This window comes from Erpetoichthys calabaricus, chromosome 10 (genome assembly GCF_900747795.2).
Source record: "Erpetoichthys calabaricus chromosome 10, fErpCal1.3, whole genome shotgun sequence".
NCBI lineage: Eukaryota > Metazoa > Chordata > Cladistia > Polypteriformes > Polypteridae > Erpetoichthys > Erpetoichthys calabaricus.
The window spans coordinates 123,077,708-123,103,904 of NC_041403.2; the positions used below are offsets into that span (position 1 = coordinate 123,077,708).

At 37.5% G+C, this 26,197-nt stretch overlaps 1 protein-coding gene across 2 annotated transcripts in view; it reads right to left on the minus strand.

Moving 5' to 3' along the window:
• Positions 1-26,197, minus strand: part of slc12a5a (solute carrier family 12 member 5a) — a 924,478-nt gene that overhangs the window by 404,388 nt on the left and 493,893 nt on the right. The window contains exon 1 of one of the 2 annotated variants that reach the window (XM_028811864.2): positions 23,314-23,809. The exons of the other annotated variant lie outside the window; for it this stretch is intronic. Within the exon in view, the coding sequence (XP_028667697.1) occupies positions 23,314-23,365 (52 nt within the window). The 5' untranslated portion in view covers positions 23,366-23,809. Of the gene's footprint in view, positions 1-23,313; positions 23,810-26,197 lie in introns of those variants that run through there. 2 annotated transcript variants of the gene reach the window in all.

Sequence of the window (26,197 nt, forward strand, 5' to 3'; positions counted from 1 at the left end):
ATTATGTTTGTGTTCTTGAGGGACTGCATTTGTTCATATCTGAGAATTAGCAAAGATTAATACACAAGAACAATCAGGCCTCCAAGCAGCTCTTTCTAAGAACTTGAATGCCAAATGTCTTGTAGTCCAAAGACTTACTGTATGAGGATTACGTGAAACATACTCTTTTATTTATTGCCATGATCACTGAATATATTTTATTTATAAAAAATGTCCAGGGTAATTTGTCAGTGGCAGATAAGATCATGCTGGCGTAATGGGTATGAGTATATTTTCTGTAATTTTCAGGATGACAGAAATCTAGGTCATATATTGTCTTTTTTAATTGAAAATGAGCAACAATTAATTAAAATTTAAAGATATTTTTTATATAGCACACTTTTATTCATAAACCAAGATAAGAGTATATATTTTCAGGTATTGCTGTAATCCTCACCAGGAGAAGCCGTTTCAGCAGATGAGATGAGATTTTAAAATATAAAAAAATAATGTAAATATTATACAATAACATACACATTAGAAAACTGAATACCAAAACACTAGCATATACAAAGATTATACACATGTGCACATATTTCCCTGATTGAGTGGCACACAAGAAATTCTGGACTATTTGCAGACAATTTAGGAAAATATGGTTTTCAGCTATTGGTCAATCGCATGTCCCTGAGGGCTATAAAAATCCAAACTTAATTAAAAATTAAAGTAAAAAAAAATCAACCACAGTGATGTTTCATATTTAATATTCCTCTTAGTGCAGGTCTATCCAGAAGAGTAGAGATGAGAGCAATTTCAGCTGCCAATCAGTGGTATTGTGGTTTTGCCTGTATCCTCTTTTTTATTCTTGATCTCAGTAAAATAATAAACAACACTATCCAAGTGATACCAAAATGATTCATTAATAAAATGATCTCATCAAAGAAAAAATTATTGTCAAAAATGTAAGATATTCACCCTGTTCAGTCAATTTATTTCATTGTATTTTGTTGTCTGAAAGCATTATAGTGTCCTTTGAATTTTCCATTGCCAGCTTCTATATATAATTTAAACTCATTACATCTCCAATGTTCTATAAGAAATTAAAAGCAACATCATTCATGTGTTGCCTGCATTGTTCTTTATAAGTTCACGTCTGATTTGCTCCTGTGCAACTATTTGGGGTGGAGTTTTAAAATGAACACAATTTGCACAGTAAGTACATCATCTGTATTCTACATATTTCTGTGTTACTATATGTACTATCATAAGTGTGTTGTGTTATCCATTCCAAGGCTTGTAGAAGGCATGTGTTCTACCAGTTTGAAAAAATCTGACAAACAATGAACAGTTTGGATTTGAACCAGGAGGCGACAGAAAAGCTGAAGAGATAGATACCAGTTGATACCAAAACCAAAAGAGCAATTAAATAATATGCCAACGTCAAATACAGAAACCAAAAATCATAGTTAGAAAGTAGTATTAATTAAAAAAAAATCTCCACAAACTTGGGCAATACAGTAAACAGTTTGACACCATCTTAAATAGCCGTATCCCGATGATGTCTAGTGATGAGCAAACCCTGTTCATGCGAAAATGTGGAAATGTTCAGGAATTTCAGTGAGCTCGCTGAAAAGCACTGAAGTTAATTGTGAAGGAGGAGCTGAACTAATTTTGAGTGGACTATGATGGTGTCATGGTCCTTTAAGTGTTTCAAAGGGCTAGGGAAGCATCTACCAAATATGCTGAACCAATTATTGTGGCCAAAAATGTGACCTGAACTGATCAACGCACAAATGGTGGTGCAGTAAGTACCAAAATATAATAAAAATACTACACACAAAATGGTGGTGTAGTAAGTACCAAAATATAATAAAAATACTAGTGGCTTCAAACAAAAAGAAAACAAGCTACATACAACATACCTATCATCTTGTTAATCAGTCCACCACGTGGCATTTTGCAGAATTGGTCAAGTGTGTATTTCTGACATTCACTGTATAATCATATGTGGGACTTTGACAATTTTTTTTCCTCCAAACCAAAAAAGTATGTCAGGTCATATCAAACATTAACACAATGATGATCACATTTTTGGATATTGGTGGACTTGTTAAATAAAAGAGTCTCTTCATGAACAGACTGAACATGACACACTGAAATTCTGAGGAATCTGCAAGAAAGCATCAGGAAAAAAAAGTGTCCAGACCATGACAGTGCACCTGCACCCACTGCTGCACCATGACAGTGCACCTGCACACACCACATTGTCATTTGAAGAGTTTTTAACCAAAAACAATGTGATTGTTGCTTTGCACACACCAGAATATGCCAGATCTCACTCCTTGTCACTTCTTTGTGTTCTTAAACTTAAACTTGAGACTGAATGGAAAAAGATTTGCTATCGTGGACAAAATCAAGAAAAAACTGCAGGAGATTCTAGACACAGTAACTAAAGATGAATTTTCCAGGAAAGGAAGCGGCTCTTGGGACAAAAGCATTGCATCTGAAGTTAAGCATTTTGATAGTGACTGAAATAGTAGTTGTATAATAACTTTTTTTTTAAACAATTCCGGGAATTTTTGGGTACCTTGTATAAGTACAATATATAGGATTCCAGCTTTGCTTTGTCTTTTGTAATGTTTTTGTTTGGGTTTGTCATTTGTCCTTGCCTCCCTTGCTTCTGGTTGTGTACATTTTTCATCTCTGCTCTCTTCCTCCATCCTTTTGTCATTCAGTGCTCTCAGATGCTGCATTCACTCAATACATAGTTACCTGAGAGCCCTACTGTATATAAGCCATCTGCATATCACAGCTTTTTGCTGTGATCTTACTCTGCTTTAAACAACTGTCTTCTTTGGCAGCCATTTGTGTTTTGTTTTGTTATTAAGGTTGGTGCATGTTTTTAGACCATTTTTGTCTTTTGATTCCCTTGCTCTTGATTTTTTTGCCTGCCATTAGGATTTGTCATTTTTGGACTTGCAGATGTTTGGGCTAAGGTCTATTCAGCTTTCTATTTTATTATTTAACTTAATTCCCTTAGTTAAGAAGTTCTTCTTCCTCTCAGACAAACCTGGAAACAAGGAAGAATGACTTAAGAAGATTTATGTTAGGTAGAATGTCTGATGGGGGGCTGGGGTGGTCTTTTGCCCTTGGAACTCTTGCAGGTTATTTTTTGTTTCTTTCTTTTAGTACTCCTGGCCATTTGACCTTATCATCGGACTCATCTTTAGAGACATTTTAATCAGACTATTGTATATAAGGACACTACTCTACTACTAGCTGTATGTCTGTTTAATAAGATCATATAGATTTATTTGTTTTTTTCTCAGTTCCTTACTCGTTAATATTCCTGCCTTATAGTATTATTTTTTTTTCTTGTAATTTTCTCTTTCAGCAGGCTAGCCAGCAGCCACATACCCACACCAATCCATTTTAGTACCTGTGATGCATCTATAGGTACGTGTTCTCTAGCTGTGACCCCCTTTCCATAATCTGCACTGAATACATTTTACCATGCTAATGTAGATGGTGAAACACATTGAAAAATACATGAGAAGATACCCGCTAATAGCGCAAACCTTGCTGGTAAAGAAAAAAAAGTTGGCGTCACAATTTTTTTTAATGAAACAAAATTCAAAGTTTCTCTGCAAATTTAGTTTCGTACAAATTGTTTCATTCATGCCATAAAATGGACAAAATTAAATTGACTAGAGTCACATATGGAATTGGTTTTCTTTTAGCCTTTGCTGCTGGTTTAAGCTCTGGGCTCCATGAACCTAAAACTGGGTTAGTCAAGTTCATAAAATGAATGCAATTCAATCCTTTCAAATGGTTTTATAATACTTTAATTGTGCCACCCTTACATGTCAGTGAAATACTCTGCCTTCTTTTAATTTACCAGAATCACATGGAATAGACCCTCTTATTATTGACGAGGGTCTAGGTACCAACTGCCTATGCTATGGGACTGGTGGCACCAACAGCAGCCAGGGTGATGTAACAGAAGGACTGGCACATGTTTACATGTCGGTGCAGTCTATCGAGAGAGCCCCCTTCCTCAGGCAAAATCAGCAGCAGGCCATGGCAACGGCTGAGCTGTACAAGAATATCTTTTCTGATTTAGCCAAATCTTTATATTGATGGCTGGGAACCAAAAGAAATCTCTGTCATCAAACCAATCTCTTACTGTAGTGCCTCACTCTCCACTATAGTCCACAACATGCCCTGTATTTAATATATGGCATAAGCAATGAGACATCCTGTTAGTTCAACAAAAGCTCCATCCTCTCCATAATAATTAGTTAGGAAAAGCTACATGGCTGCAGTCATTTTCTTAGAGATTGCTGAGCTCATATACATTTTAGTCATTAGAAACCTGACATAACATTGTAGAAAACAACATTATCAAGGACACAAGATGTCACCATCATTTTTTTAACCAGGCAATTATTATTTCATTTGGTGGAAGGATTTCTCCAATCTAGCATTGCTTACCCAGATGTCTCTCTTTCCAGATGTTTTCAGGGACAGGAATCAAATTGTTGCTCTGTATTTTCTTTTTTATTTCTACCCTTAAAAATATCTTTTTAAGCTTCTGAGTTATATGCTCAAACTATTTGTGTAATTACAGCCAACTGTAAGCTATTAAAATGAATGAAATACCTCTTTTAAAGCATCAACCTAGGCCATGGATAAGTGTAACAATGAGTCCAGATGTGAAAAGGCAATGAATTTCCCTTTAGGATACCTCGTCCGCAAAAACAGCATATTATATTGATGATAGATCCTGTATAATGTGCCATCAGCAGTAATGTATGTATCTTGATATTGTTTTCTTCACTTGCAGAACGTTTTCCCAAAAGGAACTATCTTCTCTATTGTTGTCTACTGTTTTTCTTTGTAATGATCCGTGACGATTTTATCTTCTCTCTTTTTTTTTTTTTGCATTGCTGCCTTTTTCTCAGTGAAATACATTATCTCACTCAGAGCAGTGTTGCTGTGAATTGCTTATAACTACAACCCTCATCTTTCATTACTTTTGTACAAGTCTATGAAGTGAAGGTTTTCTGATGTGTATAATGTTTGCCAGTTCTTTTCTGCCTGTAGTCTATTTATCAAGTAAAGGTTCTAAATTAATCTGATGGTGACAAATGTCTCTTTTATGACTTTCCTACTGGTGAATAATTTCAAACTGGGTCTTGTTCATATGAATAGAATGAGAATGGCATTATAAAAAGTTTCTTTTAGATTTATATTATATTTAACTTACTGCTGAAAAAGGCACAGAATATTGTTCTCTGTTTTTGAATGAAAGGAAGTCATTGACACTGGAGTTGCTTCTGTTTGGTTCATCCAACACGATCTGAACAACTAACATCCAAATCCATGTCGCAGTACAAGAAGCCAGAGGCAGGAATGTTGCCTGTAACCACTGTTTTTCTTTTTTACCGCTCAAAGTGTACCCCCTTGTGTTGTAATACCTTAAGTGGGCACTTCACTGACTTGCCAAACTCTGAAAGTGCTTCAAGCTTCTGACACCATGTTGAAATGTGTATCTCGATGAACATTAACTAAACTGGAACAGAAAGACTGAATAGCTGCCATGAATACAACAGTTAGTAGGCGGCAGCACAGATATCAATGTTCTGAGTCAGTTGGGTGTTTTTGAAATGTTATGGCTTTGGTTCTTTTTTATTTATTTTTATTACATTTTCACCATTTATACACATTTTTCTTGTGGAGTTTACTTGGTTCTCTGTGTTCATTTTTAGCAATATTTATATTTTTAAACGTCATGTTATTTTGTCTTTATGTGATACTTTTTAGTCATCTGTGACACCTCTTATCATAGAGTCATTGCCTATAAATTCAGCACCATTGGATCTTGGAGTTATCCTCTCAGTGGATGAAACAAAAACACTTTCTTGCGGTTCTCAGTAGTTAGTGAGATTTGTTTTGGTATTTCGACTTTTGAATCCAATGTGTAGTTTGTACATTCATCTTCCCGTCCCTATTAAAGTTCACAATAATCTTTGTGTGCATAAGAGTAAACATAACAAAATGAGCTACGCAACCAGAACATGCATGACTACTGACTCATCAGACACCGTTTAGCAAGGAAAATACGATATTTCTCTTTCAAATGTTGCAATTTACAAGCATTTCATAGTATTAGAGCTAATACGCACGTTATGCAGTAAGTAAGTCAATGCTAACTTTCTGTGAAGCAACTTTTCAGAATGTTTTGTTTTAGTTTGATGAGATGGTCTGAAATTCCCTACTGATTAAGGACTTTGCAGCCTATCATTGTACCACATTAATGAGTAGTCAGCTATAATAGGAGGTCCAGGTTTCTGGGGCTAGGATGCCACAGGGCTGCAGTGCCATCCTACTGCCCAAATAACAAATTGCCTCTTTTTCTATAATTAGAAGCATATTCGTGTCATGACCAAAAATATCATACATTTCTACTTAGAATCTTTTATTCAAATGTGTTTATCTCGGTGTGAGGTGTCTGGAATTGTAGAGGGTAAATAATATATTGTCATTTGGAATACATGCATTTGATGTGTGTTCCGTGTCTGTAACGATCTGGGTAAATGTAGGATAACAGGAAATGCGAGGCAGAAATTGTTGAACACATAGCTAAAGCAGAAATCTTTTTCATATTTTAGTAATAATTGACAAAATGCAGACATGAACTGCACAATGTGTGAAGACTGAAGTCCAAATATCAAATAAACACTTTCATAAAAGGTACAAGTATAACAAAACAAGTGCACTTTTATCCAAGAATATAACCGAAGAAAAAGAAGTTGGCTTAGGGTACAAGTTAGATATGACCCTTGGTTGGTGCAGTGGTAACAACTACTGTCTCATAACCAAGAAGTTGTGGGTTCGATTCCTGGGTCCTCCAATTATAATTTTGAGTAGTGAGCTGCTATTTTTATTATTATTGTATAATAAAAACAAAAACATACATTTGATTTGAATCTGTAACAGCCTGTGTGAATTTATGGTACTTATGGTAAACATGTCATACATGTAGGAAGGATGGTCCTTGGGTGTGTGGGAACTGTTAACATTTGAATTTGATGATTGTATATAGCATGGAATTCACCTCTCTGTACTGTTCTTTCCTGTGCATGTCCTGGAATACAAAAGAAACACCACCATGCACCAAAATGTGGAGACTGGGCAAGATCGGGGGAAAAAAAAACAAACGTGGTTACTAACTACAACTGCATGAAGGTATACGAATGAATATAATGTTGGATCAGTGCCACAGTGTTTTCCGAAATGTACTATACAGGTCATAAAATTAATTATTCCAAATGTCATATATACCTATGTCTATCTTTTTTGTCAATACGGCTTTGACATCATGGGCCAGTAGGTGCATACTAATTCAGCCTGAGCAGGAACACTCAAGAATTAAACTGAATAAAAAAAAAATAAAATGACAAATTCAAGTACCATAAATTTACACTGGCTGTTGCAGATTCAAATCAAATTTATGTTATTATTATATAATAGTAATAAAAATAGCAGCTTACTACTCAAAATGGTAATTGGAGGACCCGGGAATCAAACCCCCAACCTCGTTATTATGATAGAGCAGTTGTTTCTGCTGCACCAACCAATCAGACATATTTGTACCCTAAGCCAACTTCTAGCTGTGTCAGTAGGGGGGAATTGGATAGCAGGCTGCATGCTGCTTGTGCTGATCGACACATTTGCAACACAAAAGACTCTAATGAAGAGGTGCAAAGGAATTTAAGGTGGCCTGGGATTACAAGTTTTTTCATAGGCTTCAGAGATTCAATTGCTAATCAGCGAGCAGTTTTCACTGCTAATTAACTCCTTTTCTCTTCATTTTAATAGCCCTATTTTTAACACTAGAATTGCTGAAGCCTACGAAAAAAGTTGTAATCCCGGATCATCTTAAATTCCTTCACACCTCCTCAGCAGTGTCTTTTGTTTTGCAAATGTGTCGATCAACACAAGCAGCAAGCAGCCTGCTATCCCATCCTCCCACCGACACAGCTGAAGTTCTCCTAGCTCAAGTCTCTTTATCTGGGTGTGAGGTGCCTTGAGTTGTATAGGGTAAATAATATATTGTTATTTGGAATACATACACTTCACGTGTGTTCAGTGTTTACAACAATCGAGGTAAATGTAAGATGACAGGAAATGCGAGGCAAGAAATGCTGAACACATACTTAAAACAGAAATGTTTTCCATGTTGCAGTAATAATGATGTGAAGTGTATAATGTGTGAAGACTTTAGTCCAAATATCAAATAAACATGTGCGCTTTAATTCTAGAATATAACCAAAGAAAAAAAAAATCATTCAATTTACATGTTGCTGTTAATAAGTTAAAAACCCAAGCTGAAATGTCAATTGACAGATAATTAATATGTCTTATTGGATTGTGCAGATATAAGAACTGCTGCCTTATAACCAATACCTAATGGCAGTCAAGGTACCGTTGTCTAGCCTGTAGAGATCTGTGCGTCCCTCCATGGATATGCCTCCCCAGGCTATCACTGACCCACCATCAAACCAGTCATGCTGAACAATGTTACAGGCAGCAAAACGTTCTCCAGGGCTTCTCCAGACCCTTTCATGTCTGTCACATGTGCTCAGGGTGAACCTGCTCTCATCTGTGAAAAGCACAGGGCACCAGTGATGGACCTACCAATTCTGGTATTCTATGGCAAATGCCAATCAAGCTCCATGGTGCCGGGCAGTGAGTGAGCACAGGGCCCACTAGAGGACATTGGGCCCTCAGGCCACCGTCAAGAAGTCTGTTTCTGATTGTTTGGTCAGAGACATTCACACCAGTGGCCTGCTGGAGGTCATTTTGTAGGGGCTCTGGCAGTGCTTATCCTGTTCTTCCTTGCCCAAAGGAGCAGATACTGGTCCTGCCTAAGGGTTAAGGACCTTCTGCGGCCCTGTCCAGCTCTCCTAGAGTACCTGCCTGTCTCCTGGAATCTCCTCCATGCCCTTGAGACTGTGCTGGGAGACACAGCAAACCGTCCGGCAATGGCATGTATTGATGTGCCATCCTGGAGAAGCTGGACTACCTGTGCAACTTCTGAAGGGTCCAGGTATCACCTCATGCTACCAGTAGTGACACTGACCATAGCCAAATGCAAAACTAGTGAAAAAACAGACTGAAAAGATGAGGAGGGAAAAATGTCACTGGCTCCACCTGTTAAACCATTCCTGTTTTGGTGTTCGTCTCATTGTTGCCCCTCTGGTGCACCTGTTGTTAATTTCACTAACACCAAAGCAGTTGAAACTGATTAACAAGCCCCTCTGCTACTTAACTGACTAGATCAATAGTCCACAAGTTTCACTGACTTGATGCTATACTCAGATTAAAAAGTGTTCCTTTTAATTTTTTTGAGCAGTATATATAGTTTCATATATCTAAGTATCCAAGGAATGTTTTTCCCAATTACAAGCCTCATAAATGAAGAAGAATCACAGGCAACATATCATCGGAAGTCTTACAGTCAAAAGCTGAAGCAATAATAAAGACATGGACTTTCCCAGTGTTATTATTTGTAAGACAATTATGCTATCTTCTGCCATTTTAAGTTATTTTTGAATTCATCAGCAATGGCAAAAGGACAATAGTTTGGATCCATTACTTTTATCCTGGCTGCAATGTGTCAATGACTTGATTATTTATTGCAAGTTAAAATCAGTGTTTATTGTTCCTTTCTTCCACCACCCCAGAATTAGTACTGACCTAACCTCTCTGACCAATTCTCTTCTTCATCATCTTTGGATTTTCTCCCCAGCTTCTCCCCAGGTGGTGTTGTACTGATGGTGATCTTTTCCTAACACACTCTCTAACTACCTTGTGCTAAGTTCATCTCAATGCTCCTGCAAGGCTGATAGCTCTTGTTCAGAAAAACAACAACCTGTTTTGACTAATTTCCGTCCAATTTCAGCGTCCAATCCTTTGAGCGGATTGACTACTTAGCTGATGTAGCATCTGACTAACATGTAGCATTTTGAACATTTCCAAGCTAACAAAGCACTGAAAGTGCTCATCTTGGCCTCATCAACTACTATACTGTCTCTTTCAACCTGGTAAATGGCTCAAACCTTTAAGTCTAGGATTACTAGATTTCATAACATTACTTACCAACACACTGTCAAATTCATAAACTAATTTTACAAAAGTTCATGTGCTTCTTCTGCAGTTGTTTGCTTATATACTGATGGGTAATTAAGATTACCAGCACCCTTATTCGGTATGGTTCTACTGACATACTAATGAATGAGGTTCTATATAACTGTCATTGTCATGGCAATGAAGTAATGTATCTTATTCTGAGTCCTAATACAGGATCATTGTCCGTGTCTGCCTGTCTCCAATAGCCACGCCAAAATCGCATGAAGCATTAACGATTGTTTGGAGGCTGCCACTTGAGGATAGACTGCTTTCGCTTACCTTTCTGACTCCACATAAAGAATATTTGACAGTAAAACAAACACTCTACATCTTGGATCATGTGCCTGAAAATGCTCTACTCAACTCATTCTTTTCAACATGTAAATGATTGTTAGCTGGTTTAGTATTCTTTAATTACGTATTTTGTATACAGTTTGGTTTGTAAGTTACATTGGATATGGGCATCATCTAAATAACACCATCCGAATGTCACCCTTGAACAGACCACAACTATCAACAGATCAGTCTGTCTCAATGAACCATCTCTCAATATTAACATTTGATTGTAGGTAAACAAGCTATAGCAGAGGTTCAAAACAGAACTTATAGGTAAGACCTTACAGTTAGAAATTACAGATTTAACAATTAGAACTTACGGGTTTGAACTGATTTTTTTTTATTTCAAATACTACTAAACACTTTCAAGCATCCTTCAAACAGCCCCAGAGCGGCCTTTAGCAACAATCTGAACTTGGACTGTTGTATATTGCAGGAAGCTTAACTTAACATAATGTTGTAAAATCCAGATAACAGTATTCAGAAGGGCCAGGTTCTGTATCTTATATTGACAGGAACCAATAATTGTCATTCTATTTTCCAAGATGCATCTTCAGAAACTGAACTTAAGGACAATACCATGAATAACGACTCACTGTATGTGGCAGTACAAACATAACCTCACTTTTTTGGTATTCTCTTTTTCCAGTTAATGGAGTGATCACCCAAATAATTAACAGACTGAAGCTGCTATAACATGATGCTACTGCAGCCTTGACATGTGCAAAACACACTTACATAACTCAGTGGCTGGGTGAACGGTTTTATTTCCCATCTGTATTGTCAGGTAATTTATACTGATTAACAAAGCACTGATATGAAAGATACAGTGCATCCGGAAAGTATTCACAGCGCATCACTTTTTCCACATTTTGTTATACTACAGCCTTATTCCAAAATGGATTAAATTAATTTTTTTCCTCAGAATTCTACACACAACACCCCATAATGACAACGTGAAAAAAGTTTACTTGAGTTTTTTGCAAATTTATTAAAAATAAAAAAATTGAGAAAGCACATGTACATAAGTATTCACAGCCTTTGCCATGAAGCTCAAAATTGAGCTCAAGTGCATCCTGTTTCCCCTGATCATCCTTCAGATGTTTCTGCAGCTTAATTGGAGTCCACCTGTGGTAAATTCAGTTGATTGGACATGATTTGGAAAGGCACACACCTGTCTATATGAGGTCCCACAGTTGACAGTTCATGTCAGAGCACAAACCAAGCATGAAGTCAAAGGAATTGTCTGTAGACCTCCGAGATGGGATTGTCTCGAGGCACAAATCTGGGGACGGTTACAGAAAAATTTCTGCTACTTTGAAGGTCCCAATGAGCACAGTGGCCTCCATCATCCGTAAGTGGAAGAAGTTCAAAACCACCAGGACTCTTCTTAGAGCTGGCCGGCCATCTAAACGGAGCGATCGGGGGAGAAGGGCCTTAGTCAGGGAGGTGACCAAGAACCCGATGGTCACTATGTCAGAGCTCCAGAGGTCTTCTGTGGAGAGAGGAGAACCTTCCAGAAGGACTACCATCTCTGCAGCAATCCATCAATCAGGCCTGTATGGTACAGTGGCCAGACGGAAGCCACTCCTTAGTAAAAGGCACATGGCAGCCAGCCTGGAGTTTGCCAAAAGGCACCTGAAGGACTCTCAGACCATGAGAAAGAAAATTCTCTGGTCTGATGAGACAAAGATTGAACTCTTTGGTGTGAATGCCAGGCGTCATGTTTGGAGGAAACCTGGCACCATCCCTACAGTGAAGCATGGTGGTGGCAGCATCATGCTGTGGGGATGTTTTTCAGCAGCAGGAACTGAAGGGAAAGATGACTGCAGCAATGTACAGAGACATCCTGGATGAAAACCTGCTCCAGAGCACTCTTGACCTCAGACTGGGGCGACGGTTCATCTTTCAGCAGGACAATGACCCTAAGCACACAGCCAAGATATCAAAGGAGTGGCTTCAGGACAACTCTGTGAATGTCCTTGAGTGGCCCAGCCAGAACACAGACTTGAATCCCATTGAACATCTCTGGAGAGATCTTAAAATGGCTGTGCACCGACGCTTCCCATCCAACCTGATGGAGCTTGAGAGGTGCTGCAAAGAGGAATGGGCGAAACTGGCCAAGGATAGGTGTGCCAAGCTTGTGGCATCATATTCAACAAGACTTGAGGCTGTAATTGCTGCCAAAGGTGCATCGACAAAGTATTGAGCAAAGGCTGTGAATACTTATGTACATGTGATTTCTCAGTTTTTTTATTTTTAATAAATTTGCAAAAACCTCAAGTAAACTTTTTTCATGTTGTCATTATGGGGTGTTGTGTGCAGAATTCTCAGGAAAAAAATTGATTTAATCCATTTTGGAATAAGGCTGTAACATAACAAAATGTGGAAAAAGTGATGCGCTGTGAATACTTTCTGGATGCACTGTATAGTGGTCAGTGCTGCTACTTCACTGATTTGAGGTCCTGGGTTCAAATGCAGGCTTTTTCACTGTCTGTGTGAAGCTCGGACATTTTCTGTTTTATCCAGTTATTCTGTTGTTCTCTCACATCACAATGATACAGTATATGTTAAACGGTAATCTCAAGCTCCAAATGGACCTAAATTTCTGGCATTTCCAACTTTGCAGCCATATAAATATTTTATGATTTTTTCCGCTGTGATTTACTGATTAGAAGTGCTGCTTCGCAGCTGAAGTGACATAATGTAGGTTCAATTCCCAGAACAGTCACTGTCTGTATGGAGTTAAATAATCTCTCTTGTCTGTGGCTGTGAATAGGTGCAAGTAAACCATTGGTGTCAAAAAATGCAGATAAATAAGTTGGCAGGAATGGAATCTGCGGATGGCGAGGATTTACTGTAATTCATGATATAACATCGGACAAAAGACAGGAACCAAACCTGGGTGGGGTTTCAATCCTTACCCAAACCCATGCTCTTGCTCAGTGGGCCAATTTAGATCACCCAATTTATCTAACACATACGTCTTTGAGACATAGGAGAACAATTAAAGTAACCGGAGAGAAACACGTACAAACAGGGGGAGAATATGTGAACTCTACATAGACACCCACAAAGCCTTAGAATGAGAACCCAGGAAGCTGAATTTGCAAAGCTATAGTGTTAACCCTAAATATGACTAAAGGCAGTACACTTTACTTTTTATACAATGTTTGACAAAACAAATTTAACATCAGCTCCAAGTGAACAAGAATTACTTCCTAGTAAGAAAACCACTGAAGAAGGTAAATCAGCTGCCCACAAAAGTGTTCCTATGGCTCACAGATACAATGCACATGTGGTACATTCAAAAAGAAAGAAATAACATTAATGTTAAGAATGACTTTCGCGCATGTAAATGCATACAATGAAAATAAGGATTTATAGTTTAATGTCAAACTTTAAGTGATGTTAACAGTGCTACAGTGGAAAAATGAGAACAATTTAAAGAATTTATAGCTTTAATTATTAGAAAGCCAAAAAGCAAAATGAAAGAATGAGAGAATAAAGGTAAAGAGGTTACAAACTTTTTCCCTTCCCAAATCTAATACTCATACAAATTTTTATATTTATTCAATCAATCAATGACAGAAAGCAACCCCTCACCCCCCAAAATTATCCAACCAAGTCTGATATAATAACAACATGAGTTCTGTCTCCCTTGAGTTAAAGACATGTGCACATTTCGAATATTTTTAATCACTGCAATGATTTATGATAGAGATGTGGTGGAAGATTAAGTGTTTTAAATATGACAGCTGATAAAGGCAGACATTTGAAAAGCAGGGTGTTTGTGCCAAAACTATAAAGCCAAAAGCTAGGATTACCATCTACGCATGTCATAGTGCTGTGAAACACTATAAATAACAAACAGCAATTAATGAAAGATAGTATGTAATTTCTTGCAATTATACAAACCCAAAGTCCTAGCCCATGTCTTACAATTACAGGAGAACATCATTTATTTACCCTTGAAGTCACAGTGATTAGTATCCCCTCACTTTCAGTGTAATAATTAACACAACTTGTTTGCCTATTTCAAAAACACTAATTTTAATGAATATAATAATAAAGTAAGTAAAACTGACACGCTTCGTGGTGTTTATGTAATACAAGGAAAAAAAGGAAACAGAATTGAAAGAACAGCCTTAGCTTTAGCCTTTCATCACAATATCAAAGATTATATTAGCAGCAAAATGATATGGCTACGTGCATTGCTTCTAAAATATAACTGTTTTTATTTTTTATGACTTAAATAAACATGAATATTACAATGTTCAAAGGTTCAATACTTGGTAGCCCCGACAGAACCTCATTCAATTAAAAGCCTTTTCACATAGTTATAAAAATGAACTAACTTCGTCTTAGAGGTGCATCTTTAAAGAGGGCTGAGGATGCAACGAGCTACCGAACATAAAGACAAGTCACCCATAAAACACTATTTAGCCATACTTTGGCTCGCTGCACCCGTGTATAAGGCACTTTAAAATAAACTCAAGCACCTAAAGCAGTTGTTTCAGCAAAACAGGGTTGGTTTACCTGATTCAGTCAAATATTTAATTAGAAATTAAAATAAATACAATATAGTAAATCTAATAAAATAATGTTTTCATTCCAATTTCTAATACAATTTCACACATTAACATGTGGAATAAAAGTGGCCAAAAAGAATGATAAAGACAATCATACCTAGTATAGCAGAGCTAATTGTGTAGCAGCTCTCCATAAAAGTCAACTGAGATGGGATGCTTGGATGTTACACTCAAACAACAACAAGTCTTGGGATGTTTTACGATTATACAGCTAACATAAATTGACTTTATTCAAAATGTGTATGTTTTGGGGCTTTGCATATTCTTTTCTAGTACATCTTTGAACATCATGGTTAGACATATCATTTATGTAGGTAAATGAATTTCATTGTTTTAATTGACAGTAACTAAGAAGAAGAAGAAGAATTAAAAGCACCAATCGCAGAAATTACAATTACCCAGTAACGCTTAGCTGAGTTGACTCAAAATTAGAGTTTTTAAGCTTTAAAAAAAATTTTTGGAGAACATTTGTCATTACACAGTAACTTTAACCTACTTGGTGTTATATTTACCCTGAGAAAAATTAGCCAAAAACATTGAAATTATTTCTACAAGAAAAAATGTTATTGCGTGTAATAGAAACATTTTAATACCAAAATGTAACCATAGAGTGGGAAAGGAATTTTTCTGTGTCCACTGCTATACTGAAAAAGATTTAGCGCACGTCCTTCATGTTTTGAGACAGTCACCAACACATAGCCTGCAATCATGTTGCAATCGGGGCAGTAGAAGGCTGTTTCTTTGCGCATTTTTCTTATAATATTTTTTCTGTTACTTGTGCATGAGAGGTTAGAATTTCAGTGCCTGATTTGCACGGTCGACGTAGCCCTTGTGTTAGTGTAGGTTATCAGAGCAAACTCTATGCTTCCCCTGACACAAATGGCAGTGGCTGCATTGTGATCAGTGTTTAGGGGGATAACATCTTTCTTGTCGTCCCAATTGATTAGTCATCTTGCATTTTTACCACGTAACTACTTTGACCATGGTGAAGCTTCATGTGACTAAATTCACCAAGCATATCATAGAGGTTCGTTCTTGCTGTATGCATTAGTTTCACTGTCTGTGTCAATGTCTAAAGACCAATTCACAATGTCATCACCATTGCTTGATTCAACTAATGCTTCAGTTTCAGCTTGTACTAAAACTAGCTTTACAGCTTTTTGTTCGCAGGCTGTTGTGTAACTATTTGGGATTAACCATTTTACATAGAATTCCAAGCCTGAGAGATGCTCAGGGTTAATACCAAAGGCATTAGGCTGATTCAAATTAAAATAAGCATTGTGCAATTTACATATCCATTTCTAGTAGAGGGCGGCATGGTGGCCCTGTAGCTCTGCTGCCTTGCAGTTAGGAGACCTGGGTTCGCTTCCTGGGTCCTCCCTGCGTGGAGTTTGCATGTTCTCCCTGTGTCTGCATGGGTTTCCTCTGGGTGCTCCGGTTTCCTCCCACAGTCCAAAGACATGCAGATTAGGTGCATTGGCAATCCTAAATTGTCCCTAATGTGTGCTTGCAGTGTGTGTGTGTGTGTCCTGTGGTGGGTTGGCGCCCTGCCTGGGATTGGTTCCTGCCTTGCACCCTGTGTTGGCTGAGATTGGCTCCAGCAGACCCCCGTGACCCTCTGTTTGGATTCAGCGGGTTGGATAATGGATGGATGGATGGATTTCTAGTACAGTCCATAATAACAGCTTGATTAATTTATGTTTTAAGAAAACAAATGACTCTCCTTGGTACAGAGTCACATTTCACACATCACACAGCCTGTTGCTAAATGGACCAGTGCCCTTTCATTAGGTGATTTATAAAAAAATTCTGAATGGCAAAAATGTTTTTGCAGAGTGCTATTTTTTTGGAATATTTTTGCAAATGTCTGTGAAATTTTTCAGTTATTTTCTGTGGTAATATATCTAATTTCTGTAAGGTTCATAAATTTGCATTAAGAGACTAGATAAATATATTGCAAAGAGAGTTTTGAGGATCTCCATCCATGTGTACAGAATCAGATGCACACAACAATACCATTGTAATTGCTAAAGATTTGTGTGGTTATGACAATGGCTTTGGACTTGTAAGTCTTCACTAATCTAGCCAACAAACAAACTGCACAACCTACATTACAATAGCATGGAATCTTTTCCTTGTGAAGATGGGAGATTTTTTTTTTTTAATATAGCTGAGAATCAAACAATCTGGGCTTTTCAAACTGTCTTGGCTTAGCTTGACTTGTGTAGTTTGGGAAGTACTACTGTACGTTGCAGAAAGGCTGGTAGTATTTATGTGATTGTTGCACATTAGATGTACATGTTCAGAATAGATTATTTAATTTTATTAAGTAAATCAAACAGTTTATTATTTTTAATAATCTTATAATAACAAAAGTTAGCAATTTTAGATCTACACAATTGTTGTGTATTAGACATACTTAATTCAATTACTTGGAAATATGTGATATAATTTCATTAAGTAGATCCAACAATTTATTTTTTTAGTGTACATATAACAACTTTTTACATTTAATGACATCTTGCTCTAGTAGTAAAATTTAGCAATGTTAGAGATACACATGTTTAAATTATACTACTCAATTTAATTAAATGGAAATACAGTAATCCCTCGCTATATCACGCTTCACCTTTCGCGGCTTCACTCTATCGCGGATTTTATATGTAAGCATATTTAAATATATATCGCGGATTTTTTGCTGGTTCGCGGATTTCTGCGGACAATGGGTCTTTTAATTTCTGGTACATGCTTCCTCAGTTGGTTTGCCCAGTTGATTTCATACAAGGGACGCAATTGGCAGATGGCTGAGAAGCTACCCAACTTACTTTACTCTCTCTCTCTCTTGCGCTGACTTTCTCTGATCCTGACGTAGGGGGATTGAGCAGGAGGGCTGTTCGCACACCTAGACGATACCGACGCTCGTCTAAAAATGCTGAAAGATTTTCTTCACGTTACTACCTTCTGTGCAGCTGCTTCCTGAAGCGACATGCTGCACGGTGCTTCGCATACTTAAAAGCTCGAAGGGCACGTATTGATTTTTACTTGTTTGTTTTTCTCTGTTTCTGTCTCTCTCTCTCTTTGTCTGCTCCTGACGGAGGGGGTGTGAGCTGCCGCCTTCAACAGCTTTGTGCCGTGGTGCTTCGCATACTTAAAAGCCAAACAGCCCTATTGATTTGTTTGCTTTCCTCTCTTCCTCTTGCCTGAAAAAGGGGCCTGAGTTGCCTCGAAAGCTTGCATATTGTAATCTTTTTAGTTAGCCAATAAAAGGTGTCATTTTGCTTGGCTTTTCTCTACATTCATAATGGCTAACACGGTACAACACCCTAGTACTACTCTCTCTTTCTGACAGTCTCTGCTCCTGACGCGCACTCCTTTGAAGAGGAAGATATGTTTGCATTCTTTTAATTGTGAGACGGAACTGTCATCTCTGTCTTGTCATGGAGCACAGTTTAAACTTTTGAAAAAGAGACAAATGTTTGTTTGCAGTGTTTGAATAACGTTCCTGTCTATCTACAACCTCCTGTGTTTCTGCGCAAATCTGTGACCCAAGCATGACAATATAAAAATAACCATATAAACATATGGTTTCTACTTCGCGGATTTTCTTATTTCGCGGGTGGCTCTAGAACGCAACCCCCGCGATGGAGGAGGGATTACTGTAGGTCACATAATTTTATTAAGTAGATTCAGCAATATATTGTTTTTAGTGTATGTAGAGTACATATTAACACTGAAAGTATAATTGGTTGTTTTAGATCCAAAGAAAATGATGAAATAAAACTGCCCCGTCTACCCCAGGCCCTATATTCATTCAACGGGTCTCTTTGGAGTCGCTGGTCAACATAACACACATGCCTTTTGGATGTAAAGCAAAACCAGAGTACACAGGGAAAAGGCAAGAAGACTCCAAATTGACAGTGATTGCTGCTAGGACTTGAACCTACAACTCGAGCCTGTGAGGCAGCAGTGCTTAACCACAGGGTTTATGAAACATTCTTCTAGCCCTATACAAGCACTTAAAACAACTGCTCTCCATTCAGTGCTGTGGACCTGAGTTACTGTAGAAAAAAGGGAAATTCTTGAAAACCGAAACACCTTTCGGAAACATTTCAAAAGTGTTATGGATAGTCATTATAGGACAGAAAGCAAAGACCTTTGAAAACAAACACAAATGCAAATTTTGAGTATTTGAGTATTACTGGGAGATGTTCTCCGCCACCACTGATCATTGGATTTATGCAATAAAGTTCACACTGCATTTAAAATTGTTGCCTTTGACAAAAAATTATAGAAAGCAAATATACAACGCCATTACCTTTAAAAGTAAAAGAAATCAATTGCCGCAGCAATCATATATATTACTTTTTACCATACCTATGTTTACAAAAAAAAAAAATCACAGTCACTGCTCAACTTATATTTATGAAGGAGCAGAAACCTTACATGAATATTTCCTGAAGGGCTTGTAGTTATGTCTTCACGGTTTCACATATTAGTTGGATGTGATGATTTATATGTCAGGTTGTCATTCTGGTACACCACTCTTCCAAAAACATGTTCTTGAGCATTGAGTTATGTAACTAAAAGTCTTACCCCTGGCGTCAGAACTACAGAGTGACAGCTGAAAGGCAGAAGGTATGGAGGAAATTGAAAGTGACATCAAGTACATTGGAGACAGAGCTGATTGCACACTCCTTGGTGAAGTGGCAGCCACAACAGGGTCTGAGACCGTATGCTGAACATTAATGTACACCAAATTAAAAAGACAAGCCTTTTTTAACTAGTAACACATGGAAGGCAAAGACTTTGGAATGTCTTAACTAAGTTAAATGTCACAATGGAGTTTGCTTTAACTTCTCAGCTGAGGCAGCTGTCTTTGATGAAGCAGACTCTGACAACAAATCCACACAATGGTGCTAAAAGATTCTCCTATGGTCTTAGGTAGATCTCGTTCAATATGAGAACTCTTGCTTTATTGTAATATGCAGTCATCTTCAGTATCATATTAATTACATTTACTAACAATTAAAAAGCATTCAAACCCAGGAATACAATGAAGACCACCAAGCTCTTTTTACACTCTGTCCCTGGGGTGAATGATGAATCTCCAAACCTATCATTTACTGTTTTTCCCAATTCGCACAATATCAGGTTCAGCTTGATCGGTTGAACACAACATCACAGACATCTTTGTAAATGCTCTAGGTCTTTCTGATTTTCTCTATGCCTCTCCTGTCTGCTTTACAATGGGCTTATTATGCCTTACAATTACACGTACCTGTTTTCAGTTTTGTCTTTAATTTCACTACTTGTTCATCATTTGTATAATTTTGGAGGGGTTATCAGTTGTTCAGGTTTTCTATAAGAATTAGATATTTTCTCTCGCAAAACAAATTCGGAATGGTTTCTTCTTTCATTATCTCCAGTTTTCTTTAACAGCTCTGCTTTTCACTCTTACTTATTTACATCATTTATTTTTTGCCCTTTACATTTTCATTTATTTTTCTCCAGCCTTCTTTCTTCCCTAATTGCTGCCTCCCTATTCTTCCTCTAGCAGAAATTATATTATATCTAATTTATTGTATCATTTGATGCTAAACAAAAAACAAAATTAATAGAGGAGATGTAGGGGTTATTTCTGATGCATTACATCTCCAAATCCCTATGTTCAAATCCTAGTCTGGTTGGAGCATCTTCTCCTTCTGACCACAATGTTTTATTATCTCTGGTTTCTCCGCTTTCATTTCACATTTGTGTTTGGCTAATTAGTGAGTGTATGTCTGATTGTTATCTGCTGGGTTAGACTTCAGACACTGTCCCTCTACTGGAAAAGCCAAGTCTGAACATGATTACATAAATGAATGAATGAATGAATGAATGAATGAATGAAATTATGATTGCTGAAACAAACATGACATAAAATTGCCACTACTTGAAAAATACCTCAAATTTTAAAGACATAATCTGCTGGAACTATTTGGTGGGTGACAACCTCTACAGAAAACCAGTAAAATCTTTTAACAAAGAGAATTAGCTATTCAGCATCTTAAGCAGACAAATACGTCTTTTTAAAAACTGTTGATCACTGAATGAAATCCTGACGCATTTTGGATAATTTAAGAAGATACTGCAGTGAAGTTGATTCTCTGCCAAAGAATTTTTCTTACATTTATTTGTCATCTGGATTCCTACTGTACTTTAGATAAAATTACAGCATAAATATGAAAATAATTGGATATGTGGTATTTTAACATTTGAACACACCTGATATGCAGTTTTAATGCAGGGATGAAATCATTTAGAAACTGTGATGTAAAGCAAAAAACTAGCACCTCAGTCTACCTAGTTCCGTAGCTTTTGATGATATTTACTCTGTAGTGTATATTTTCCTATTGATTTCTAATTTCTTCTTAGAATTTCTTTTTTGTACCAGGCATTATATATATCCCAGTTGTAAAGCTCAATTAAGTGAATTTAGAAAATGTAAGGTATCAATCTAGTCCTCAGACCAGAAATCACAATTATCTTCAAGCTGATATTTAAGGTATGGAATCCAAACATTGCCTCCAACCCCCCACCAAACACTCCCCCTGCTATCATTACTCTTTCAATCAAAATTTCCCTCATCCTACAAAAATACTGCCGATTGAATGGGAAAAGCCAAAGAGATTCCAAAATGATTCAGCACCACAGACAGCAAATGTCATAGCACCAGAGAAACTTCATTGCAGCACCATGGACAGCAGTAAATCTGAGCCCTGTACAGTCCTTCCAGATCGTCAAACACACATAAACTCCAACAAAATTCTATAGTGAGTGACAGTTTACAAATCAGAGGCCACAGAGTGTGGAGTTTTCAGTTAACTGCATATTGGTGAAAAGGAATATATAAAGATCGTTTTCATTTTATGCTCATGCTAACTCCACCCCGAAACAAGTCACCAATATTTTAGCAACAGACAGTCAGACATAAATACACACAGACAGACAGATAGATATTCTGTGACCTATTTATTGCTGTTTTATGTACAAAAATAACATTTCCTTCATTTAACTGAAATTTGCTCTAAATTATATATATAATTATATAATATAATTAACGATAAATGTAACAAAAGCTATATAATTTAGCAAATTTAGAGTATCTATGACAGGAACACCTAAAGCTTTAAAAAACATTTTTAGTTCTTTAGAATGTTTCCCCCTTTTTTTAGATTCTAGAAGAAAATAGCACATTCCTGTAGTGATGTGTCTTATCTCAGGCTGTAGCCATGGGGACGGCTTCACACGCTGGCTTCCAGCCTCTTAAAGCAGAAATAGCTCAGTGGGGAAAATACATCCTTTCTGGACAAAATTCATGCAATACATCATATCTGTGCTCACATGGATCAGAAAGCCCAGCCTCTTGGAGATTCTTTGACTCAAAGCTCTGTCAGATGAATCATTATTCATTAGGTCAACAATGGAATTTATTCTTATGTACGGGTCAAGTAATCCGACATGGAGTATTTATTAATGTGACTGAAAGTTTGTTTATAGGTGAATGACATAAACAGGTCTGAAACAGACGACAATTAACCAGGACAGCGTATTTGGAATGAGGTCAGGATATCATTTGACGCATCTGCAGCACAGTTTCCCTTTATGAACGTGCCTGCAGGTGTTTGTGTGCATGTAAACACATGCACAAAATGCATACAAATGAATATCTTCAGAAAATCTCTGAATACACAACTGATCACAGACTAAAATCATCTTCGTTAAAGCCAAATGATTTCCAAAAAACATCCTCTTCCTAGCTTCCATCAGTTGCTTAAGCCTAGGCTCAAAACAGGTGCTTAAAGTACACAAGTGTAAACCAATGCAGTTAGGAGATGATCAATATACAGATAGTAAAGTGGGATGCAGGACAGAGACCCGCAGTACACTGAGGTGAATGAAGAGAATGATGGAGAAATGCTGATGGACAGACAGACAGAAAAACACAAGGACAAGCTGGGCTCTTTTTCTTAGGCAAAGGTTGACTTGCAATTGCAACTGGGTGCCTTGGGTCTGAATATGTCAGCTCTACTGCCCTCCTTCTCTGTAGTAGTCATCCCTATTATTATTCCTGTCACAGCCCCCTTTGCAGTAACAGCAGCAGCAGCAGCAGCAGTAAGTGTAAGCCAGTGGGACCCGGCCGCAGGGTTAGCCAGATTCTGCCACTCACCCTGGTTAGGTCCACCGTCGCCCTCTTCACAGTCCGTGAGGTTGTTCAGCATAGTGCCGTGGTGGTGTCTGAGTCACAACACATACACAGAGTTTTCAGCCAGGATTGGATCCTGTAGATCTTGATTCCTTTCCACAAGGAGAGAGAGGTCCTCAAGAAGGAAGCAATTGTCCCTATTTTCTATTTTTGATTTGTTAGTTTATTTTCCTCCCACCTCCCCAGGGATGTCTTAATTTTTGCCTGTTTAAGGAGCTGGTGATGTAATGCCTTCCGTTTTCCCCTCCGTTGCTCCTTCCTTTTCTTGGTCTTCACAGCTCTCTCTCAGTAGAACGCCTCTTTCCTTCTCTCACTCACCGTGTCTCAGGCACACGCGCTCTCTCTCTCTCTCCCTCTCTCACTCACACTCCCCCCCCTCCCGCTCTGTTCAAGAGGAGGATGATGAGGAGCAGAGAGTGGCAGCAGGCAGCAGGGGTTGTGATGGAACGCCTCAGCGCACAGTCTCCCAAACCCTGCCTCTCTCTCTCTCTCTCTCTCGCTCGCTCGCTCTCTCTCTTTGCATCCACAGCTAGTCTCAGTTAGACCAAACCTGATGACTAAATTCATCATGCATTCAGAAGGTATTATCTCTGTCTCTCTCTCTCTCTCCCTCTCTCATACACACTAAGATGGTGTGAGTATGGGGAGGTGAATCGAAGTGGGTTGCCTTTTCCAGATTAAGCATGCTTTGCTCAGCAATGGATGGATGAATTCCAAGGTAAAGAGAAAAGATGGTTTCTTTTTTCCATTTCTCTCTGTATCTTCTTTCTTGTGTGTGTTTCCTTATCTTTCCATCTTTTACACAGAATGATGATTATCTTAAGCATATTTTTTGCATGGTGACAAATATCAATTCAAGTCATTCTTGCTTGTTTTAATGAGGTAGGGAATACCAGGAACAGCACAGAGTGAAAAATAATAGTGAATATGTTGTTAAAGGTAAACCAGGATGACGTATCTAAAGCCTAAGCTTGCTTCTGAGCTACATTATGCAGTCATGTGTCTGCTATAGTGAGAGGCACAGTGTACCAACAGGAGCATTTCATTTGGATAATTTAAAAGGAATGCTGCCTTTTCTTTAAACTTTGCAGATTTTGTTAAACTGATTTAATTATCCACATTTTGTCGACTATAAATCTGTGTAAGGCTCCAATGAATCAAGAACTATAAACTATATTTCAAGAAGATGACATTGCTCTTGATCAATAATCCAAATGTTTAAAAAAAGAAAATAAAACAAACACTCATCCATTCTAATGCTGGGTCACAATGTAATCTAAGAAATGTCAGTTAGAAGTTAACAGTTTTCTTTGGACAAGGTGCTGGATCACCAAATATTAATTTAGGACAATGCATGGTTCACAATAAACCTAACATGTTCATTTCTTGGATGGAGAAGAAACTCAAGTACTTGGGCAGAAATCAGTAGAATATCTAAGCTTCTCACACACCATAACGGGGTAGCAATTTAATGCTGTAAGACAGCAGGGCTTTCCATTGTGCCTATGTGCAATAAAATGAGCCATTATTACAAAGCAAGGAAGCAGTGATAACCACAGCTAAACTTATACAATTCCCAGATGCCCTCCACAAAGTATTAACCTGTAAGTCAAACACAGTCCTTCAATAAACCAAAAAACCTGCAGTTCTTAGATATTCACAGCCATTGATACATGTGTGAATGAAGGTGCAGGATTCAGATCATCCCTTAGAGATCAATTTTGTTAAAGTAGCTGCTGGCTGTCAAGCCCCTTACCCAAAGTAACAGGACAGAGAGGAATAATGAATTAATGGCTCTGTCAGTGTGTTGGGGGCAGGGGGTGTTGTGTATCTATCTATTTATATTCTGTGTCTTTTCAATTACACTTCTGTGCTTTTTCAATTACAAGATGCATATCATCTCTCTGATGCATTATCATTGAGTACTTTTAGCTGACAAATTAATCAACAGAAGATGTCAAGAAATGCTGGTGGGGCTCCTTCATACCTACAGCCATACACCTTTATAATGCCTCACTGTGTCTGCTCTCTTTTCTTTTGCTGAGTTAGAAATTCTGTTCTTTTTGGTAATTTTGTTATATATTGGGTGAGTCGGGGTTATTGTTTATTATAATATTTCTTGAACTTCTGCAGAAAGCTAAATTTCCATCTTGAAACAAATAAAGTACGTACTATCTATCTATCTATCTATCTATCTATCTATCTATCTATCTATCTATCTATCTATCTATATACAACAGCAGCAATAACCTTAATGTCTAGCAATATGAAAATATAATAAAAGAATTGTAAGATAAATGAAATATGAACAAAACTAGACTTGTTATTTTTAGTATCTTTAATTTATTAGTGTCTTTAATAGTACAAGAAAGACTGAAAACACAAAAAGCTCCTGTCAGACATAAACTTCCACTGCAGGAGTAAAAACAGCAGCTTTCATAATTTTCGAACATTCATAATTTCCAATATCAGTTATGGAATAAATTGCAGAACTGGAAGTTTTACTTTCATTCTGTGTCGGTATTATTTGTTCAAGAGGTGACTAGGGCTTTCTAATTAACATAGGTGTGTATTTCCATATGTACCACACTGATACTCCATTAACATTTATAAATACATTGCCCTGGATCCATGAATTTGTTCAGGTAGGTGTATTTTAGGTTAAGTCAAAGATAACAACATATTACATATAATATTACATATTACACTCTGTCTGTTTTTTTCCTGGTTTGCCCCACTTTTGCCCCATGTGGGCACATGTGGGTCCTGTGATGGACTGGAAACAAATCAAGGGTGGATCCTGACTTTGCAATGCTGGTTTACTCCACCTGATCCAGAGCTGGGTAAG